This window comes from Pagrus pagrus (genome assembly GCF_965226575.1).
Source record: "Pagrus pagrus genome assembly, chromosome: 20".
Classification (NCBI taxonomy): Eukaryota; Metazoa; Chordata; class Actinopteri; order Spariformes; family Sparidae; genus Pagrus; species Pagrus pagrus.
This window is the reverse complement of record NC_140207.1, coordinates 14,772,408-14,793,338: the sequence shown is the minus strand read 5'-3', so window position 1 is coordinate 14,793,338 and position 20,931 is coordinate 14,772,408. Positions and strand designations below refer to the sequence as shown.

The 20,931-nt window shown below is 41.6% G+C and overlaps 1 protein-coding gene across 4 annotated transcripts in view; it reads right to left on the bottom strand.

Annotated features, from left to right (window-relative positions):
- Positions 1-9,482: 9,482 nt before the first annotated feature.
- mllt10 (MLLT10 histone lysine methyltransferase DOT1L cofactor) overlaps positions 9,483-20,931 on the bottom strand; it is a 48,683-nt gene continuing 37,234 nt past the window's right edge. For 3 of the 4 annotated variants that reach the window (XM_084340950.1, XM_084340952.1, XM_084340953.1), the window contains 9 exons: positions 20,376-20,493; positions 15,987-16,059; positions 14,669-14,859; positions 13,378-13,527; positions 13,114-13,169; positions 12,694-12,995; positions 12,534-12,557; positions 12,084-12,174; positions 9,483-11,870 (listed from right to left, as the gene is read on the bottom strand). In XM_084340950.1, the coding sequence (XP_084197076.1) occupies positions 11,586-11,870; positions 12,084-12,174; positions 12,534-12,557; positions 12,694-12,995; positions 13,114-13,169; positions 13,378-13,527; positions 14,669-14,859; positions 15,987-16,059; positions 20,376-20,493 (1,290 nt within the window). In that variant the 3' untranslated portion in view covers positions 9,483-11,585. The remainder of the gene's footprint in view (positions 11,871-12,083; positions 12,175-12,533; positions 12,558-12,693; positions 12,996-13,113; positions 13,170-13,377; positions 13,528-14,668; positions 14,860-15,986; positions 16,060-20,375; positions 20,494-20,931) is intronic. The other variant, XM_084340951.1, reaches the window with a different exon arrangement.

Here is a 20,931-nt window from a genome sequence, read left to right as displayed (position 1 = left end):
CAGGGCAGATTATTGAGCTCTATGTATCTTAGATCTGCTGGGGCTCAGTAACATGTTAAGGTCTAATCTGTTGTATCATAATGTAATAGTTAAAATGGCACCAAGAGACCTGTTACTTGGTGGTTAATATTCAGTGTTTGGTGCTCCAGAAAACACTCATTTCCTGGTTGTCCTTTGTATAACTGAAACACTTTAAAGGTGCTACTTGGAAGAAAAGTTTATGAATCTCATTCCCAACTACAAACAGCACCTTTAAGAAGTGGAAGAAGTGTTTACATGCTTTACTCAAGTAAAGTACCAGTACTATAATGTAAACCCCAACAACTTCAAATTCAAAGTCATACCATAATTAAGTATTAAGCAATTGTTTATTGTAAAGTTGCAGCTAATATTTATTAAACTTTGTAAATGTTTAATAAATACTGTGTAGTTCATCTATAAACGTTATTGCGGTTGCAACTGATTTATTTATATTCTGTAACATTGGCCTTAAAAAAGGTTTATAAAGTGATTCATTGTTTATTAACAGCAAAATAACTATTAACTAGATTAATTAAAAGATTAATTAACTATAAATTCACCATTCTGAATTATTCTTATGATAAAATGTTACTGTCAACAGTATTTTTAGCCAAATGTGCCTAAAAAGAGGTTTGGTAAAAGAACTACCACGGTAACAATTTACTGTTTTAGCCTCTCTGGTCATGGTGGAGCTGCTTTTAACTACTATATATAAAGTTAGGCGGCTTAGTCTAGTGCAGGGGTCAGCAACCTAAGCTAAGGCGTGCCACCGTTGACGTGCCTTAGCTTAACCAATGGCACACCAGCAATGAGTCTGCAAGAGTCTGGAAATGTTTAATCCTGAAGAACAAGATCGATCATTTCAACTGTGTGGATGTTTTTGCATGCGGATTGCAGCATTCTTGTACAGCGCTAATTTCTGTTTGTTGTACTTGACTCTGCTGCCATTGCAACCAAATGAGAGAGTCTGCTGAAACTGGAAGTGTGCATGTAGTTTGTAATCAGAGGAAGTTAAAAAAAAACTAAGTATTTATTTAAGTTTGTTGCTAATGAACAAGATTGGTGGAAGACAGGTAGGGTTGATGAAGGACAGCGGGTCTCATATATAATTACAATGTTCTGATTATAGGATTTAAAAAAAAAAATGTTGTTAGACAGCTCGCCTCAATTGATTAAATAAAATGACAGATCCTTTCGAGATTTAAATTATGATACAGTGTGATGATTAAACTCAATGTCGACGTTAAGGTTCATATGGCACCCGTTAAGAAAATTAATTAATTTATATGAAAAAGGTTGCCAGCCTCTGGTCTAGTGTATCCCAGGCTGATTGGCTGAGCCCCTCCAGTAGGTCACCAGATGAATCTGAGGGGTCGACAGATGGTTGATGGGAAAGAAGGAACTTGATTTCATATTTTGGACCCTGTTTTTTTTTTCAGGTGAAAAAGTGGTCTTTTTTATCAATGGAGAAATTTAGTGGGGAAATGTTTGTGTTGTTTGGTCAAACTGACAACTCTTCGATATCAAAGGTTCCATAAGCTGCAATGGCTGGAAACCACAATAGCTTTTATTTTATAAGCTTATGAGTATATTATAGTGTATTAAGTGTATTAAAAGTAAATATAGCTGTCAAATAAAAGTCTCTTTCCACTATTAGACAGGATTTTACATCACTTATTCTGCCTTTACAAGCTGCTTTACGTCATTGGGAGGATTATCATATCCTCCATGTAACACTAGAACATTTGTGGTTGCATTAGAGTCCAAACCCTCGATGGGGAAAAAGGCGCATTTTCGGTCAATTAATGGATCATATTTCCAGTGAAATGATTAAATCTGTCTGCTTTAATAAACCTCCCGCCTTTCATGTCTTGCATTGTCGGAGACAGAGGTGCCACAGCTGTTTTGATGTGTCATCTTTGTGGCAAATTAATTAAACATCTTGTATTGAGGCTACTTGTGTACACAGATGCTTGTCAGGGTGAGGTGCAGTTCATTTACAGCTCCTTTCTCAAGGTCGGTGTGATCGCATACACACACGCTCCAACAGCACACACACACACACACACACACTTACCTTTAAAACTCCTCAGCCCTCTTTCTTTGGATTCATACTTCAATCAGAGTTGATGCAGGAAGTTTAACACACAAACATCTCTCTCTCTCTCTCTGCTGTCTCCATACCACTCTCGGCCCCTCGCTCCCACAGCATGTATCTGTGAGCAAAGAAACTGAATCAGCTGTGTGTGTTTCTATGTTTCTCTGTGTGTGTGTGTGCTCACATGTAAGCCCCCACATTTCCAAAACACACACAAACCCATACACACACTAGCCTTCCCCTCCAGCCCAGGGGTCTCCAGTCTGCATAATAAATGAGGCCTGCTGATAGGTGGATGAACAGGGGAGGGGAAGGGCTCTCTCTCTCTCTCTCTCTCTCACACACACACACACACACACACATCAGCCTGCATGCAGCCCATGTCTTTACCATATAACAGCTGTTGCCGTCAGAGAGCTCCCAGGTCTCTTTACATGCTTGTTGTTGGCTCATTTATCGTGATTGCAGCGGCGGTTCGACTCCTCTCCAGTCTCTGATGTTCTGATTTCAGCACTGGAAATTACCTTCAAGTCTCCACAGGGACGTCTTCCTTTTACAGCCCACTGCAGTGTCCTTGAGCAAGGCACTTATATCCTCCCCGGGCCCCCAGGTGTTTGTGTGTGAAACGCTCCCTATTTCAGCAGCTTTCTCCCCTCCCGATGTTTATGAGCTAATCATGAAAATACGCACACACAGGTGGGGCAGAGGGGTGGGTATCAGAGGATTTATGATTTGTTATGCATGCGGAAGCTTTTTAAAATTGCTTGATGAATACTAAAATCAAATTTGGCAGCTGACAACAAGTACAAAAAGACATTGCTTTTACTGTAATTATTATATATGGACACACAGACACACACACACACACACACACACACCACTAACCAGGCCTGGAATTATTTAATAATATAGACCTCTCTTGGAAGTAATTATCAGTAATGATCTGCCGCTGACTGATCTATTTTTACCTGATGATCAAACCAGATCTCATCTCAGATCTATATCCCGTCACATTCATTATAACCCCACCAGATTACATTCATCTCTGCCAGCACCACCTGTCCTTGTAATGGTGTTTCATTCTTCACCCCGCAGCCCATTCACACTGATGGTAAATACAGGAAATACAACGTTGTCTTTTGTTTTCTTTTTATTTACCCGGGCAGGATGCAAATATTTTAAAGCAGAAGGTGCATGTTGTTTATGTGTGTTCGTGCCTTTAATTTTTGGTGTTATTCTATTTTTTTAATTCATTTTCTAACAGGTTACTATGGATACAAAACATCCCAGTAAAATCAGCATGGTGGCTGTTTGTCTCTTCAAAATAAATAAACGCATTTGTGCCACAATTAGCACGAGTCAGGCTTTTAAAACAACAGGGAAAATACCGCTTGCAGAGGGAAAAAAAAGAGATGAGTTTAATTGAATTTATACATAATCTAGTGCATTACTGTTCTGTGTGGGTCATGTGGCTTCCCTGCAGTTGGCTGCTGTGGTGGACGGTTTTCAAAATAAAACAACACACTGGAGGTCGCCATAATAGAGGGACAAAACATCACAGTAAAACAATTGGATCCAATTAAAAATAGTCATATATAGTTTAGAATTAATTGATTTAATTAAAACGTGGCTACTGCAAGTCAATTTGTGAATATTATAAAATATGATTGTAAAATGAGGGACACACTGAAGGTCACATAATCATAATCTGACTTATGTGTATTTTTTTTCTTCTTCAAAATTTTAAATGTGTCTACATCATGACATCACATTATACACGAATATATGCTACATGTGTAGTATAGAGTAGATGAAATACACGCCAGAGCCACTAGGCTCTCTGTTTCAGTAAGTGGACAAAGGCGAAAACATTTAGAACAATAATTTCAGGGAAATGTGTGATAATTATTCTCAGACTTGTTCCTACATTTGACGAGATTTTAAATGTTAAAAAATGTCGTGAGTGTGGAGGAGGCTGAGGTGGAGTGTGCACGGTGGTCTGACCCGCAGAGCTGTGAACTCTTCCTGCTGTACAAACTGCGGCTGAGCTGCATTTCCCCTTCTGATAAAGGGGAATAGCAGACTGCAGAAAATAATGCATGCTTTTTAAATCTCCCCCCACCCGTCACCGCTGAATGTATGCACTCCCGGGGCACGCTGGTGTTACCCTGCTGTTAACCGCTTGTGTGCGGTTTTCGGAGCTCCTTTCTTCTCGCCGGTAGGCAGCGGGGGAGGGACGGCTCGCCGGCCGCGCAGCGCTTCACTCCGCGCGGCAGAAGGGCGGACGAGGCGCCGCTGAGTCCCGGGAAGAGGCTGCTGCTGCTGCACGTCGCTACTGTTCAGCGTTTGTGGCCAACAGAGTTAGATTCACTTCACATTATCTCATGTTATTTAAAAGGCCTTTTAAATCTGAAATACATTTTCACATTATTTAGAACTTTTAAGGCTTTTATTTCTTTGTAAACCTTTTTAAGAAACCTTTTAATTTATCCAAAATGTAATTCAAAATACATAAATAGTAGAGTTGCCCTTGTGTAACCAATTATTATGTATTTTGAGAATTTAACATTTTTATTTAGGTTTGTTTATTTGCAATTTCCACATATGACAAATAAACATGTAACATAGATAGATAGATAGATAGATAGATAGATAGATAGATAGATGTACAGTTAATTATTTATTAACTCTTTAGACTAATGTAAATAAAATGGGTTACATTTGTGCAGGTTTTCTATAATTGCTTGCAGTTTTATTGTCTCTGTAATTACCTGATTTAGCTATTTAAGTATTTGGCTCTCAGGATGTTTCAGTGTGAATAATGATTGTGTATTACTTTAATTTGCCTGATTTTAACTGTAAGTACTCACACAGCACAGTGTGAATCAGAGAGATACAGATTGTAAAACCCTCTGAAACACATATTTGTATTTTACGCTACATAAACGAAACTGATGTGAGTTGACTTTCACATTAAAATAAGTTAAGGTGCATTTCTTGTGTTATAATTACTGTAATTTGCTCTGTTTTGTGTTTACTCTTACGACACTGCATGTGTGTTGTGGCAGCAGAGGCTTTAGGGAGAGCAGGGAGAGACAGACAGAGAGGGAAGGATGTGTGTATGTGTGTGTGTGTGTGTGAGGTTGTGTGAGTGTGTGTGTGTGTGTCGGGGGTGACAGAGGAGTGTCACTGAGCAGAAGAATACGAGCTATCTGAGAATGAAGAGGGATGAGGCTGAATCCTGCTGCTTCTCCTCGCCACCATTATCCTACAGGAGAGAGACCTGTGGGGGGCACACACACACACACACACACACATGCATACACACACACACACACACACACACACACACACACACACACACACACATACCCTGGGAATCTCCTCAGCTGTTCCCCTTACACTCTCCTTGTACCCTTCCTCCTCCTCCTCCTCTTCCTCCTAAACACCTCTGTTTGCCGGATCTGGTTCCACTCTGCACCGGATCAGGGCCCCTAGCAGCTGACTGCAGGTTTCTGGCCAGGATTAAGCCTCCTAATGGCAGCCACTCTTGTGATGATTTACACTGCATTACTGTACACACACCAGCGGCTGCCTCCTCCTGCTAATGGTTTATTACAGCGGAGCCTCTCTCAGCTTTATTGCTCTTTGCTGCCTCTCTTTGAGGCTGAGGTCTAATTAAATCATTTAACTGAATTACCAAACATACGCCGAAACCCGTGTAGGAATTACTCATGGCACTTGGTTAACTTGTTTTACGGTTTCGCTTTCATTTGTAGTGTGACATCCGAACTGATCTGAGTTTATCCAGGATGAGAAAGATGATCAGTGTCTTGTGAAAAGCATGTATCTCCAAACCATCAGCTTGTCAGGGACAAAGTTAAATTGCAGTGCTTTTGCAATTTTTCCACTATTTGGATTTTTAAAACTAAAAGGTTGGAGATAACATTTGCAAAGATATTTATTTATTTAGTTGTTTTTTCAACAGAATTGTACCTTATTTATTCTAGTGGCCAACTCTTTTAACTTAGCAGCTAGCTTATAGTGAATATTTCAGCTTAAATGAGGGTGCAAATACATCAATTTGGCATTTCTGGACTTCCAAAGACTTGGATTACACAGGACTAGCTGCAAGGAGCCATTTTATGTTTTTATTTCCAGTTGTTTTTTCAAGTTTAAAACAAGTCCCCATCTGGAATGCTGCAATGCTGTTTTGCTGTGAAGCTCCAGAAATGTTTTGGGGAAACTTCAACCAACTCTCCATCAGCACGGGGCTGAGGAGATAATGACTGAATTTGCATTTTTGAGTGGACTTCTCCTTTAAGTCCTGTTCAGTAGAGACATGAGTACTTTTGTCCTGTCTTGTTATGTTTGTGTATTGACAGTGTTGTTGTAAAATGTGTCAAAATGGATCTTTCTTTCACACAGACAAGCCTGAACCGGAACTTTTCTCAAAATTCATTATCACCAAATTTGAACAGTGGTGAACTGGCAGCATTCTGGCCCTGTAGTTGTGTGGACCGGTTAGAAACACACCAGCGTCGCATTAATCATGGGTCATAGCGGGGTTAGTGGTTGGTAGAAATGAACAATAATGGAAACTCTTAAAAAAAAAAATTCTCGTAGATGCTCCTTTTCCTGCATTCTCTGGCATTCATTTCCAAAATTTTGGGGCTTTTTCCATATTTCACTGTTCCTTGTGTGTGTGTGTGTGTGTGTGTGTGTGTGTGTGTGTGTGTGTATGTGTGTGTGTGTGTGTTTAAGTCAGTTTTTTAAGTGTAAGTTTAACCCCCACTTTTTGTGGTAATTATGTAATTTACCATCATCCCTTAAATACATCTATAATACTTGACATATATTATGTTAACACAAGTATACAAGCACGTTTATATTAGCCTAATAACAACTGATAATAACTTCTATTGTTTTACCTGACTTGTGAATGTAGTAACACGTGCACTATATGGTTGTCAAATCATTTCAAGCTGTGTCATTTGGTTTTCATGGATCCAATCAAGACAACACAAATAAAATCCAGAATCAAATCAAGCTTTCCTCTCTTCAGGTTTCACTCTGCTTTGAGCTGTCTTGATTGCACTTGTGTCCTCCAGCTTTTGTTGTCTCTAAAAAATGCCAAACAATTAAGAAAGCTTCATTTTTGCAGCAGGAGAATAAGGAAGGCAGGCGCAGAGAGAGCCTGCTCACTCGGAGGCAGGTATCCATGTTGCTGCGGCGCATTCCTCGGTGACAGCAGCCCAGCTCGGCCTCTGAAGCTGCAGATTTCTGCCCAACATTTGTCTAATCATCTAGGGCTTAACCCTCCTGCTGGCCTGCTATCTGCTCTGTGTGTGTGTGTGAGGGAAAAAATTTCCTGTCTCCTAACACCAGGGCTTAGTAGTGTTTTGACTTTGTGATCAGGCACCTGGTCGGGCAGCACACAGGGGTCCTCCATCAGCTGGTAAGCCCTGCTACCCCTGGGGAGGGTTTCTGGGGGAGTGTGATCGATGATGGACACAGCAGCTCTGCCCTATGTGTGTGTGTGTGTGTGTGTGTGTGTGGCAGGGTGGTGCTGCTATTACGGGGAGTGGAGGGGAGGCAGCTCTGATGGTGGAGGCTTATAAAAGAGATGGTCCTGGGTGGTGGTGGTAGTGGAGGAGGAGGGAGGGGGTATATGCTGTTTAAACAGCCTGGCTGTGATTGACAGGGCTGATAGTGAGTGTGTGTGTATGTGTGTGGTGTGTGCACGGTGAGGGATATTTGGTAGTGGGAGGGGTGTGTGTGAGCAAGTGCTTGAGAAAAGGGAAGAGAAAAGGGGGGTTGTGTTGTTGAATGCAGGTTAGATTGTGTGTGTGTGTGTGTGTGTGTGTGTGTGTGTGTGTGTGTGTGTGTGTTGTGCAAGGAGGGGCGACTTAAAACTCCTGAGGGGGGTGAGGAAGGGGGGTATTTTTGGGGGAGCAGGGGTGCAGGAGGAAAGTGAGCTTTTAATTACCAGGGCAGAAGCAGATGTAGCAGAATGGTGCCCCCACCTCGAAACACACACACACACACACACACACACACACACACACACACACACACACACACACACACACACACAAACTGGTTGTTTCTTGGCAGCTGGAAGTCATCAGCTTCAGGGTTTGTGTGTGTGTGTGTGTGTGTGTGTGTGTGTGTGTGTGTGTGTGTGTGTGTGTGTGTGCATATTTGTTAGGACAGGAGCCTCGAAGCACATTGTTTAAATTTAAAGATGTTCAGCTTCTATTGGCACTTCTCAGCTCCATGATTATTCATTTCCCTCCCCCTTGTTACTGAATAAATCACACCTCGCTGCTGCCGCCAATTCCTCCAGAATTTTCGGTATAATTAATGATATATAATATAAACCAGGTAAGCCATTACACCCTTCTGTCAATTAATTTAAAATAATATTTATATATATTCTGGTTTATCCTCAGTGTATCTGTAGTCACTTCAGGGGTCATGATTTGTATGTGAAAAACTAAAAAAAAAACTTGAATCATTAAAGTATTATTTTTATTTGGGCTCAATTTTAGCTGTTTCCCATGTCTTACAGTGAAGTGTTATTCATAGGTGATAGGTGTATGTGTACTGTCTTGCGTTCCTGTATGTTATTTTTATTCTATTTTAGGGTCCCTTTTTAACATCTGTCCTTGGCTAACTTCAGCTAATTTTTTCCCCCATTGATCAATGAGCATGATGATAAATACAACTTAAAGGTGCACTATGTAGTTTTTGGGAGGACATTTCAGTCAAATTTAATTAAATTGAAATGAAATAAAAATATTTTAAACAAACTAAAAAATCAAACTCTTTGTTTTCATGATTGAATAAACTGAATAAACAAACTGACCCTAAAGGACAATTTCATAGTTTTACTTTGAAGCTAGAAAGGTGGCAGGGTCCGCCACATATAAATAAACAGTGTTCTGCGGACCTTATTTTCCTCTGAGAACAGCTTGTTTATTCACTTATGAAAATCTTATGAGTTTGCATCATTATCTTTTCAATATTGTAAATATTACCTTTCAGAGTTTCTGAATTTATTTTCCAAAACTACACAGTGCACCTTTAATCATTCATGCTTATTTGAATTGAAGCCATCGTAACTACTGCCAATAATCAAATCCACAAAGACTTTGGCAGCAATAAAAACATGTTGTCATTTTATTCAACTAAAACACAAAAATCTGTCGAGTACTGTATAAAATATATAAAACACATTTATGTGTAAATGGCTGTGTTGCCAAATAAATTTCCCACCTGGGCAATAAATGGTACAAATCTAATAAACTCCTGAACACAAAGACCAAGACGTGTTACTTTATCCATAGTGTTTCTTTATTTTGGTGTTTTGAAATACAATGTCAAAATTTCTCCCGCACCCCCCTTGTTATTTTCCACTTGTACAAAATTGATCCAAACAAATGTGTGCACAGATGAAAACACGGTGCCCCCCCTCCCCCAGTATAAAATGACTTCTCATCAAAAGAAAAAAAAAACAAAAAACGGTGCAAAACTTAAAAAAGAAACACAATGTCCCTGAACATATAAAAATAAATTAATACTTTGTGTGTCCAGTCACTGTCAACCTTTTTTTTTCTGGTCCTAAAGATTCACACACACAAACTGAGGCTTCATTGGCTTTCCTTCACACCAACACGGCCAATCACAATCACTTATGTACACCAACGGCCAATGAGAAAGGTCTATGTACACTTAACGAGGTAAAAACTGTGCCACTGAACACCCCTCCGGACACATTTCCTCCCCCCTACAAACAGCTATATACAGCCGCACCCCCTCCCCAATCAGCCAACTATCAAGTAGCTTCTAGCTTTCAAACACAACACAGAATAGAAGTCATTAAAAGGGTTTACAGCAAGATTCGACTGTATGAGAAAAAGACAAACAAAACTTTACACAGTAGTACAAAATGATGTTAGATTGCAACACCAGCAGGCTTTTAAAATATATCATCTTATGCCTGATAGACAAACAAACTCCCAATAAATAAAAAGCACAATACAAAGTTGGCTTTGATATTAGAGAATGCAGCAGAATAATATTTCCTGGTTTTCATTAAAGAGACGGCACGTCCAGCCTGACTTTAACAAGTCTTTTTTGTAATCTGTTGCCGTGGCAACGCAGCTTAATTACCAGTAGCGATGTAAGTGACAGGGACACAGGTAAAAGGAAAAATAAATCCCGCCTTCCCCTCCTTGGCCTCAGGCACTTGGGGTTTGGACCCTGATTGGCCAGTCCTGACTGTTTGTGAGTTTGTTTTGAAGCGGCCGCTGCTGTCGGCCTTTTAGGTCCTGATAGGCTGGTCCTGCTCGAGAGGTAGCTGCAGCGGGGGGCTCAATCAGGAAGATGAAAATGGAATGACTTCCACGTGCTGAACACCAACTGCATAATTTCTCTTTGTGAGTCTGTGCCATGTGGATTAATGCAATCCCTCTAAACATTCAACTGGCTGTTTTTCTTCTTTTTTTTTTTTTCCTCTTTCATTTCACTTCCCTGAGTGAGCCCCCTGAATCTGGCCCAGAGAAGAGACAGTCAAAAGCAAGGCTTCTGCGGTGACTGTACGAGGCTTGGCTCACTGACATTAATGGATCTGCGCAAACGGAGTGAAAGAGACACGGGAAGAGAGGCAACGGCGAGAACATGTGGGATATTTTCACGATTCCCCCTCAGGACCACTGCGAGACAGATGTCAAACATACATCTGCTACTGTTAAGTCCTGTGGTAGGGAATTGTAGTTTTTTTATATTCATGTATTTCTACTATTTTTTTTTCTTTTTACACTTGTGGTACAGTGTGTGTGTTGCGCTAGCTTGTGTGATAGCTGAGGCCCCTGAGAGAGTGAGACAGCAGAGAGACTAGACGGAGAGGGATGCAAGTGTGGAGGATGGGGAAGCGGTGAGAGAAATGTGGAAGCAAAAGAATAAAAAAAAAAACGTGACACAGTAACAAGAGAAAGACGAAATGTGAGGAGGAAGCAGAATAATGAGATTAGAGAAGAAGAAACTAAAGCTAAAGCTGACCTGTTAGTCAACTCACCCGTTGAGAGACGAGAACGGACACACCGTGTGAACATTTATCGAAGCTAAGCTGCTACCAGTGATATGAAATGAAAATAATTATCTCAACAGTGACATAATAAGAACCTGAAGCAGCACTAAAGCTATTAACTAAATCTAAAATTGGATGGAAATAAATAATAAAAATGAAGACAGTAACCTGAAAAGTTGTAAAAATAAACCCGAAAAGGTAAACTAGAGCGTGCTAATGTATAAGCACAGATTACTGGAAAGAAAAATCTACCAGGAACACAAAACGTTCTCATCAATGAACTACAAAGTTGACCAACAGTCAGATCTCCCGAAGACTCTGCATATTTATTTATAAAACAAAGCAAAAAAAACCAAAGAAGAGCATTTGCCGTCATGTCTTCTCCTGCCCCGCGACGCCCATAGCTTTCTCCGCTAGCCGCGGCTTCTGTGCCCCCGAGGCGTGTGTGTCAGGGTGTGCGTGCTGCAGCGCCAGGAAGGGGTTGGCGGTGATGGCGCCTTGGCCCTGGCCCTGGGCGCCGGGCAGCAGGTTGTTGATGGGCAGCTGAGCGGAGGAGAGCGGGATGGAGGGAATCTGGGCAGAGGAGGAGAGGGACTGCAGCTGCTGGAGGTCCTGCTGCTGCTGCATCAGTTGGTAGAGCAACACCTGCTGCTGCTCCTGGGGGAGAGAGATGGAGGGAGGAAGGGGGGAGGGAGGAGGATAAAATTAGTGAAAGTTTCAGACAAGGAAAGAAGGCGGACGAAAAATGAGGGATTGAGAATAGTTAATCTCGGAGGAAAGTTGTAGCTCAGTGCCTTTGTGTGTGTTTAACTGTGTGTGATAGCGGTGTGTGTGTTGGTTGTTGTGTGTTTGTGTGTATGTGTTTCGTACCGCTGAATGCTGCGAGGACAGCAGCTGCTGGAGCTGATGCTGCTGCAGGATGAGTCTCTGCTGCTCCGACAGCAGGCCGAGCCGCGCAGCGCTGACGAGACAGAACACAACACAGTAAACAAACTGTTGTCCAAAAAAACACAACTAACATTTTATTACACAACTTAAAAGACAGAGGTTTACACCAGGGACTCTAAAATGCAACACACATAAAATAAGTATGTCAACTTATAAACCGACAGACGACAGAAGTATTTACATGTATTGCTGTTTATGTATTTTTTTATTAAGAAAGTCTTAATGAATTTAACTTTGCAGAAAAGCAAGAAAGTAATACAGCTTTAAGAGGATATGAATGCACATAACTACACACACAACACAAGCAGTACGGTGACATCTTCACACACTCTCCTCTGACAGACTACAGGTTGTAACAGACTTCCGTCTCACCTGTTCTTACTAGTTGCTGAGCTGCTACAATCCGACACGCAAGCAAGAGGAAAGACAAAGGAGAGGACGCAATAAAGTTCACATTCAAACATCTTAAGAAACCAAGAGATGAGGTCGGACGCTCCCTCACGTTAGGAATGAAAAAGCTTTCTGGACGCACCTGTTATTAACGGGCAACGTGACGCCCGTAGATGCTCCTGTGGGGTGTGTGTGAGGGCTTGCGGTGCCCGCCGGCGTCTGGATCACCCCGTTCAGCGCCCCGACGATTCCCCCCATTCCCAGCGCGTTCCCTGCACCCAGAGCGCCCATCAGCCCCGCCACGCCGCCCAGCCCGGCCGGGGCTGCTCCCACGTTGGCGACGCCGTTCAGCTGCGGCTGGGGCGGGCTCTGGGAGACAGAGGGCGGGGTGGAGAGGGACGAGGTGGAGCCACTACTGCTGTGGCCACCACATGACGTACTGTCCTGAGAGAGAAAGAGAGGAGCATCTTCTCTTTAATTATTGGGGATCAGGGGCTAACTCAGTGATTACATTAGTGATTTGTTGCTGACCATCATGTGTTTGTTAGGGGTTTGTTGTTACCTGAGCTGCCGCAGGTAACGATGAGTCGGTCGCTCCAAGGTGGGCTCCTTTCACATCTGCAACACAAATGAACACAAGTTTAGATTTAGCTTTAGTGTCTGCTGATTAATTTTTCAGTTAATCAATCATCTTTTTGTCTGACAAAGTAATAATAGATTATTCTGATTTTTCTGCACAATCTTGCATTAATAACAACTGTTACTGCAAATGACCCCAGCGGTCATTTATCATTTATAAAGTCAAGTTTTAGGTCTGTGTGCGTACCAGAGGAGGCCGTGGAGGGGGTGAAAGGCACTGATAGCTGAGCGCTGAGAAGCTGCAGTCTCTCCTTCTTCATGGTCAGAGTTTTAATCTGCTCCTCCAACCTCCTGTTCTCCTCCTGCAGCTGGTGGAGGGACTTCAACATGCCCACCACTGAAAGAGAAGGAGAAAACTCATTGATCTGATGTGATTGATCTGAGGGGAGCGGAAGCACTTTCTGCTTCCTGCTAAAAAATATTTACTGCTGTCCGGTCATGTGTGAGATAAATAAAAATGATCGTTCTGAGGTCAAAGCAGACCTTTCAAACCTAAACTTAACGATGTCCTGACTTCCTGACAGGCCACTCCTTCCTTAAGGCACAACCATGCAACTCGGTGACTGATTGGACAGATATACTCCACAGAGGTCAGTGGTCAAGATCAGCTACAGAACAGTGACCCTGGTGCCTGTGCAGACTCAGCATAGAGGAGTCGGCGACACAGAAACTTAAACCTGACTTGTCCAAATGAAGGACGACCTTTCGAACAACTGGGTCGCCTTCCCCTTTTTTCATTTTCACTTTATAGATCCCTGCAGGGATGCTCAGGTAGGGAGGTAACTGACAGAGATCGACAGATGCAACAATAACAGATAAAGTGAGGAAGTGACTGAGGAGACGGAGCGAGAGACTGAGCAAATGGCAACAGCTAGAAGGCAGAAGGGTGATGGATCAATGGATAGGAAGTGAGAAATGAGGCAAACAGGGAAAAGGTGGAGATAATGATTAGCTGTAGTGTGTGTGTGGGAAGAGTATTGAACCACAGAAATGTGCCAAACGTGCTACTAGTACTGAAAGCTGGCAGCGAATGTCTTGTCAGATTTGTAATCTTGTTTATAGGGCTTGGCAATAATGTGATATTATATCGTTGTCATGATATGAGACTACATTAACAACATTATATTTACAAAATACAGCACATCAAACTTTGTCACAAAGACAACTAAAGTCTCTTATGTCCAACAATGATTCTTTGTGTTTCCAAAGTCTGCAAAGCTTTATCAAAATGGACACATTCAACGTTTATCATTACGAATACTAAGTAGGAACTAAAAAAACAAAGAAAACAAATGAATGAAAGAAACTTGTTTTTTTCTTTTGTTAATCGAAAAAAGTTCTCTGAGCAAGGTAGCAAAATAGATATAATATTGATACTAGACTTGGAAATCATACCCAGCCATGTGTGCATGAGCACATTCTCATGCACCATCAGGTGTGTTTCAGTGTGTGTGCGGTGTGTATGTGCGTGTCCTCACCGTCTCCCTGCGCTCCCTGCTGCAGCAGGAAGCTCTGCCCCTCGTTCCACTGTCTCTCCAGGAGCTGCTCTATGCTGGTGGCCACCGGGGGCACAGCCTCACCGCCGCCGCCTCCCCCCGCCCCTAGCAACCCCGGCCCCAGCAACGACCCCGAGGAGTCATAGCGGATCTGCAGGCCGCCAATGGGAGAGCTGAATGAAGGGAGAGAGAGGGAGAGAGAGAGAGAGCATGGATAGAAAAGCAGAGATAGAGAGGTCAATGGGGAGATTAACGACCTAACATAAACGTCAGACAAACATAGACACTGCTGGCTATAAAACTACATCAATTTGTTGTTACAGTGGCCTCTAATGAAAAGGGGCCAGGCTTTCTGTCTGTGTGTGTGTGTGTGTGTGAGAGACAGAGAGAGAGGAAGAAAGAGGACGTGCAAGAGGGAGACAGAAAGAGGGAAGTGGACTGTCTTGATGTGATAAATCTTGGTGTGTGTGCTGAGACAATCTGTTGAGTGTGAAAGAGGGGAAACGAGGGACAGCAGGAGAGTCGAGTGGACGGAGAGGTGCTCAATGTGGAGAAAAAGTGGGGAAAAGTTGCTATTGCTGTCTGTTTTTCACTTTTAAATCGCACCGCAAACGTAAACACACTGCGATTTTGTGTGTCACTGCCACAGCTTCGAAGTTTGGATTAAAAAAATGTATCGACTACATTTATAATAAGACATTAAGCACATTAAGTAATCCTCAATGAATGGAAAATAATGTCAAATAAGCTACTTTCAACACTTTCTCTGTTACAATGTTTAAAAATCAAATGCCAACCATCCCACACAAATGATGTCTCTTAAATGAAATCTGCCAAATAATGAAAATTCTGACCAACCTCATCAAGTGACATTATCCTTCCCACAAAGACGTAGAAACAAACAAAAATAGATTTCTATTGTCAACACTCCCATCCTGAAAGATCCGTGCAAATGTTCCCAAATGAAGGCGATGCGGAAAATCATCGGATTGTCCTTCGTCCATGTGTGATCAAACCAAGAGAAAAAAAATCTAACTGGAGTTGAAGGATGGTTGCCACCTTCAAAAACACAAGTTATCGTTCGCTGGGAGAGCGAGAATTGCCTGTAGGGGTGAGAGCGAGAGGGAGAGTGTGCATGTGTGTGTGTGAGGAGTGAGAGGAAGAGAGAGGAGACGAGGGGCCAGCGGAGGGAAAAGCAGAAAGAAGGGGGGATGGGTGAAGGAGGGAGGGGAGGGAGGGGGGCAGTGAGGAATGTAAATGGGGAGGGCATCTGTGTGAGTGTGTGCGAGTGTGTACTCACCGCGGGGTGGTCTTGGGAGAAGCTCTTATGGAGAAGCCCTGAGCTCCGACGCTGCCGTCTCCTGCCTCCTGATCTACACACACACACAAACACATGCACACTCAAAAATCAATTGTACATCTAAGACCAAGTCCGCACTTAGCTGGCTAAAGTTTAAAACAGTATTTTGTGAACATGACGAGCTTCCACAGCAGCATTCTCAGCTCAGTCTTGTAAAGATCTCTTGTCTGCAAGCAGGAAAAGAGCTGAAAGTCTTGTTTGTTTTATTTGACGAGTAAACAACAAAACTGTGCATCACAGCCAACATCTGGTGAGCAGTGACACCAACAGTCTGGTTATTGTGCGTTTGTACTGAGTTTGCACTGGTTAAACTGGTTCTGTGCCATCCACCTCACCTACACTGAGTTTTAAACTCACAATTAAAATTGTCTCATTTACATTTTATTCCTGTCTTTGCCTTACAGAACAAGGAGAAAGCATTAGATTGTTGATTATAAATATTACCAGTTACACCTAACAGTGTTTTATAAGATCGTATTTTATAATATGGAGGAACAATTAATCAACTTATTGTTAAAATCACAATGTGGCCAAGTGCAACATCCAAATATTTTGAGCTGATGACTCCAGCTGTAAAACACTGGAAGGATTATCATATGCTCTATATCTGTGACTGGTTTTGACGGCACATTAACACAACGCTCCCAAATCCCAATATATATATATACGTTATTTGACAAACACGTGTGTATTTGAATTGCTTTTATTGCAGGATTTTCCCTACAATTATAAGGATTGGGCGCAGCACCCGAGCTGTATTGGACACCACATGAGCCAAATGAATGGAAAATCAAGTGGAGAGCTTCAAAACTAACTAAATGGCTTTTTCCAGACCTAATGGTTGTAGTCAGTTCCCAGTAGACTTCTTTAACAAGTTGTATAATTAAGACGTTTTTCTGGCTTTTCCAATTGTTTTTTTTTTTTTTTTTTTTACACAGATAGAATTATTGTCCAAATTGATGTCAAATCCTTCCAAACCCGTCACCAAATTCCTGCACCTAACTCTTCCACAAACCTAGGGAAAACATTGTACTGGAGTTTCAGCCCTCGGGTCTGATTGCCCCTAAACATATGGCACTATGTAGGATCACACACTGTATTTTTCTGGATGGCAACCGAAAAGCAACAGTCCAAGAACCCATTTTAGTCCAAATCATTTTAAAAAGTTGAACTGACTCCCTGTTGAACAGTCTAAAACTTATTATAGTCTACAAGGTTTTCCAAGGTCTACGTACAAGTTATTTCAGCAGGTATTTTCAGTATGTTTGGGAATCTCAAGGCCTAAATACAAGGCTAGTGTTCTGAATTCCTGAAACAACCCGGTCTTACATGCAGAGCAAAGTAGGGAGAAGCACATTTCTGTAGTTTTCTCTGAATTTATTTATTTATTTATTTTAAATGAGAAAATGGTGGCTGAATTACGTGCAGTGAAACATCCTTGTTTTGGACTTTTTCTCGTGTGTTTTGTTAAATGAAATTCATGATCGGATAATATTATAATATGTGATTTTAGTAGCACATACATGACATGCGTGCGGATCATTTTCATGATTAATCATTTATAAAATGTCAAAAAAAAAAAAAAAAAGAGAGAATCCAAAGTGACATGTTCAAATTGCTTTTGTTGTCCAACCAACAGCCCAAAACAAAAAAAACTCTCATTAACTATCATCACTGACACAGAAAAGCAGCAAATCCTCACAATTAAGAAGCTGGGAGCAGCAAATGCTTGACAATTTTGCTTGAAACTGACTTAAATGGTGAATCGATTATCATTATAGTTGGCAGCTAATTTTCTTTCGACCGATTAATCAATTTATCATAGCAGAAATAATTCATGTGACTTGTGAGTACTGTATTTTAGTCAATCTATATAGATATATTTGTTAAGGCAGGATTTGTAGCACAAATGGTTGATTTATCAATTATTACTACTGTGATTTTTACACACACAGCAGTGAGGTCTGTGGGATCCTAAAGAATGAGAAAGCAAAGCCAGTGTTAACAAAACTAAGGGGTTAACTTTCTGCCACTCAGCCCCTGACCAGGCTTACAGTACATGATTTTCACCTTCACACTGAAACACAATGCAGTTGTTCTGAGATTTATCCACTCTGACCAGCTCAGTTTTGGGTGAGAAAAAGCAGACTTTGTGGCAAAACAACAAGAAAAGCTTCTAAATGTATCTGCTGTACTGTGGACATACTGTAATACTTATGGATCCGCAACCTCCCAAACTTTGTCTTTCTTCCTCTGGATCTCTTTCACACGAGCCTTCATTCAAACTGCATGTTCGCTTCTCTCTCTCTCCCTCCACCTTCTGTGAGAGTCTCTACCTCCTCCCTCTGGGCCCCTGGCCAGACGCTTCTTTTCATTTTCCTCAGTAAGAGTAATGAATCACACATGCACACACATGCAAACGCACACTTTTGCATTTACACACTCACACAAACTCCCCTCTACTTAAGACAGTCAATCCCAGCTTTTACCCCCACCAGGTCACCACTCCAGTCCGCCGCTCGCCTTCTTTTTCAAGTCCCTTTTTCTCTCGTAACCCTTTCCGTCCTGGCACCTCCCTCCAGACACTCCAAAGCAAAGAGACGCGGCTGCCAAAGTAAACAGCCTACATGCATACAAACACATGCACACCTTGCATGTTTGTGCTCACACGACCCCTACGAGTTCACAAGCACAGCTTTGCGCTTGTGTGGCTGTACATGACTGTGTCGGTAAGGAAATATCACAATGGATTCATGACAGTCGTTTTCATTATTGATGGCAGATTAAATGATTGATTGGTTGGTTGATTGATCGATTAGAAAATAAATCAGCAACTATTTTGATCATCTATTTATCAGTTCAGTCTATTTTCAAGCAGAAATGCCCAAAAAAATTCTCTGATTTCAGATTCTTAATTTATATAAAAACAGCGAACCAAAATATTTTCCCTTTTGATTGTCGGTCGCTTAGTTGATTGATCTGAAAAATTAACTGATGTAGAGCAGCAACGGTAACTTGTCAACTGTTAAATTAATTGCCAACTGTTTTGATAACTGACTGTTTTGGTTTTAATATTTTTTTAAGAAATTAAAGTGAAAATTCTCCACTTTCAATCTTATGTGATTTTTTTCTATTTCTTTACTCTTCTATGACAGTAAACTGAATATCTTTGACATTTGAGGGCGTCCTCTTGGGCTGATTGACATTTTTCCCTTATCGAACAACTAATCAATTAAGCATAATATTCTATGGATTAATTGACAATGAAAATCATTGTTAGTTGCAGCCCTGCACTGATGATGGTATTGATATTCAAGAAATTATTATACAATGATGTAAAAAAAAGAATAAATAAAAAAAAAAAAAGCAGACACTCCTCCGATCTCAGAAGCTGGAATCAATACATGTGCGACACTTGTGCTAATAAATATAAAAGCTCAGATCAAATAATTGATTGGTATGCTAATTTTTTCCTCACACACACTAAAATTCTACTTAGATAAATATTGTGTAATTTACTGACTAAATGTAATATTTTTATGATAAGGTAAAAAGATAAAGATGCCACTATGGTGTCACAATTTGTTTCTAAAGCCACCAAACAAAGCTCGCTTGTGTCGACACACACAACCTGCCTAGTCTCGCGCACACACACGTGCACACACAGCCCTGTGGCCCCCTGTCATTCAGCCTGATTAGTGAGTTGACCTGCAGGTCAGGGTGGATCTGGCTCTGATGACTGCTGACCGGCAGCAGGAACTACCTACCTTCATCCTCCACCTCCTCCTCGCTCTTAACTCTTTCCTCCTCTCCCTTATTTTCTCTTGCTTCTCTCCTCTCTGCCCGACCATATGTCTTCTATCAGGAAGTGTCTGCTCTGATTACTAAAGCCGCATCTTACTCCTTCATCAGCTCTTCTGCGCTGGCCGGACGACAAACCACCTCTTCTCTGCTGCAGGAGCTCCCTGAAGGCAGCTACTCTGCTCCTCCATCACACAACCCAGCTCATTCTTTTACACAGCCCACAGCTTAGAGGACAGTTCTATGTTTTGTAAATTATATACGTGTTAACTCATGTGTTGTATTTGTTTGTGTGAGTGTGTGAGAGAAAAGGGGGCGATCGTGGTATGTAACTGGAGCTGTGAAGGAGGAGCTTGAAAATATCACGAGTGCTGACCCTTGACCTCTTTGTGGGACTGAGGGGGCGTGACCTATCCATTATCTCCCTCTCTTTCTCTCGAACACACGCACACACGCACACGCACACACACACACACACACACACACACACACACACACACTTCTGACACAATAGGTATGCTGCCATACCTGCTGGTGAGGCCTCGGACTGGGCCATGAGTGCCGCCATGGCCGAGTTGGGGTTCAGCCTGTTACCAAACATGTGGGAGGGAGCGAGGTTGAAGACGGACCCTGGCAGACCGCTCACCTGCAGACAGAGAAGAATAAGCCACAAGAAGTTTGACAGTGATCGAAATCTTAGTTCATTAATGATTAGCTGATATAACAGAAAGAGAGAGGAAACAAGGAGGGGGAAAGAAGTGCCTCAACAATGCAGCTATGTGTTGCGTGGCTGAACAGCTTTTCTATCAGGAGGTTTTTAAATCGTGGGAACAATGAGCACCAAAGTGCATCTATAAATTGGCGTATTTAAAAGAACACAAGCTTAACAAAAAGATTTTTCAGGGCAACAATGAATGTTGATTTTCATGAATAATTATTTCAATGATTTATATTCATTATATATTTATCTGATAATTATTTCCTTGATTTATATATTTAGTTTAAGAATTAATTATATAAAATATTAAAAAAAAATGTTGAAAAATGCTGATTGTAATTTCTAGAGCCCAGTGACAAAATAGGT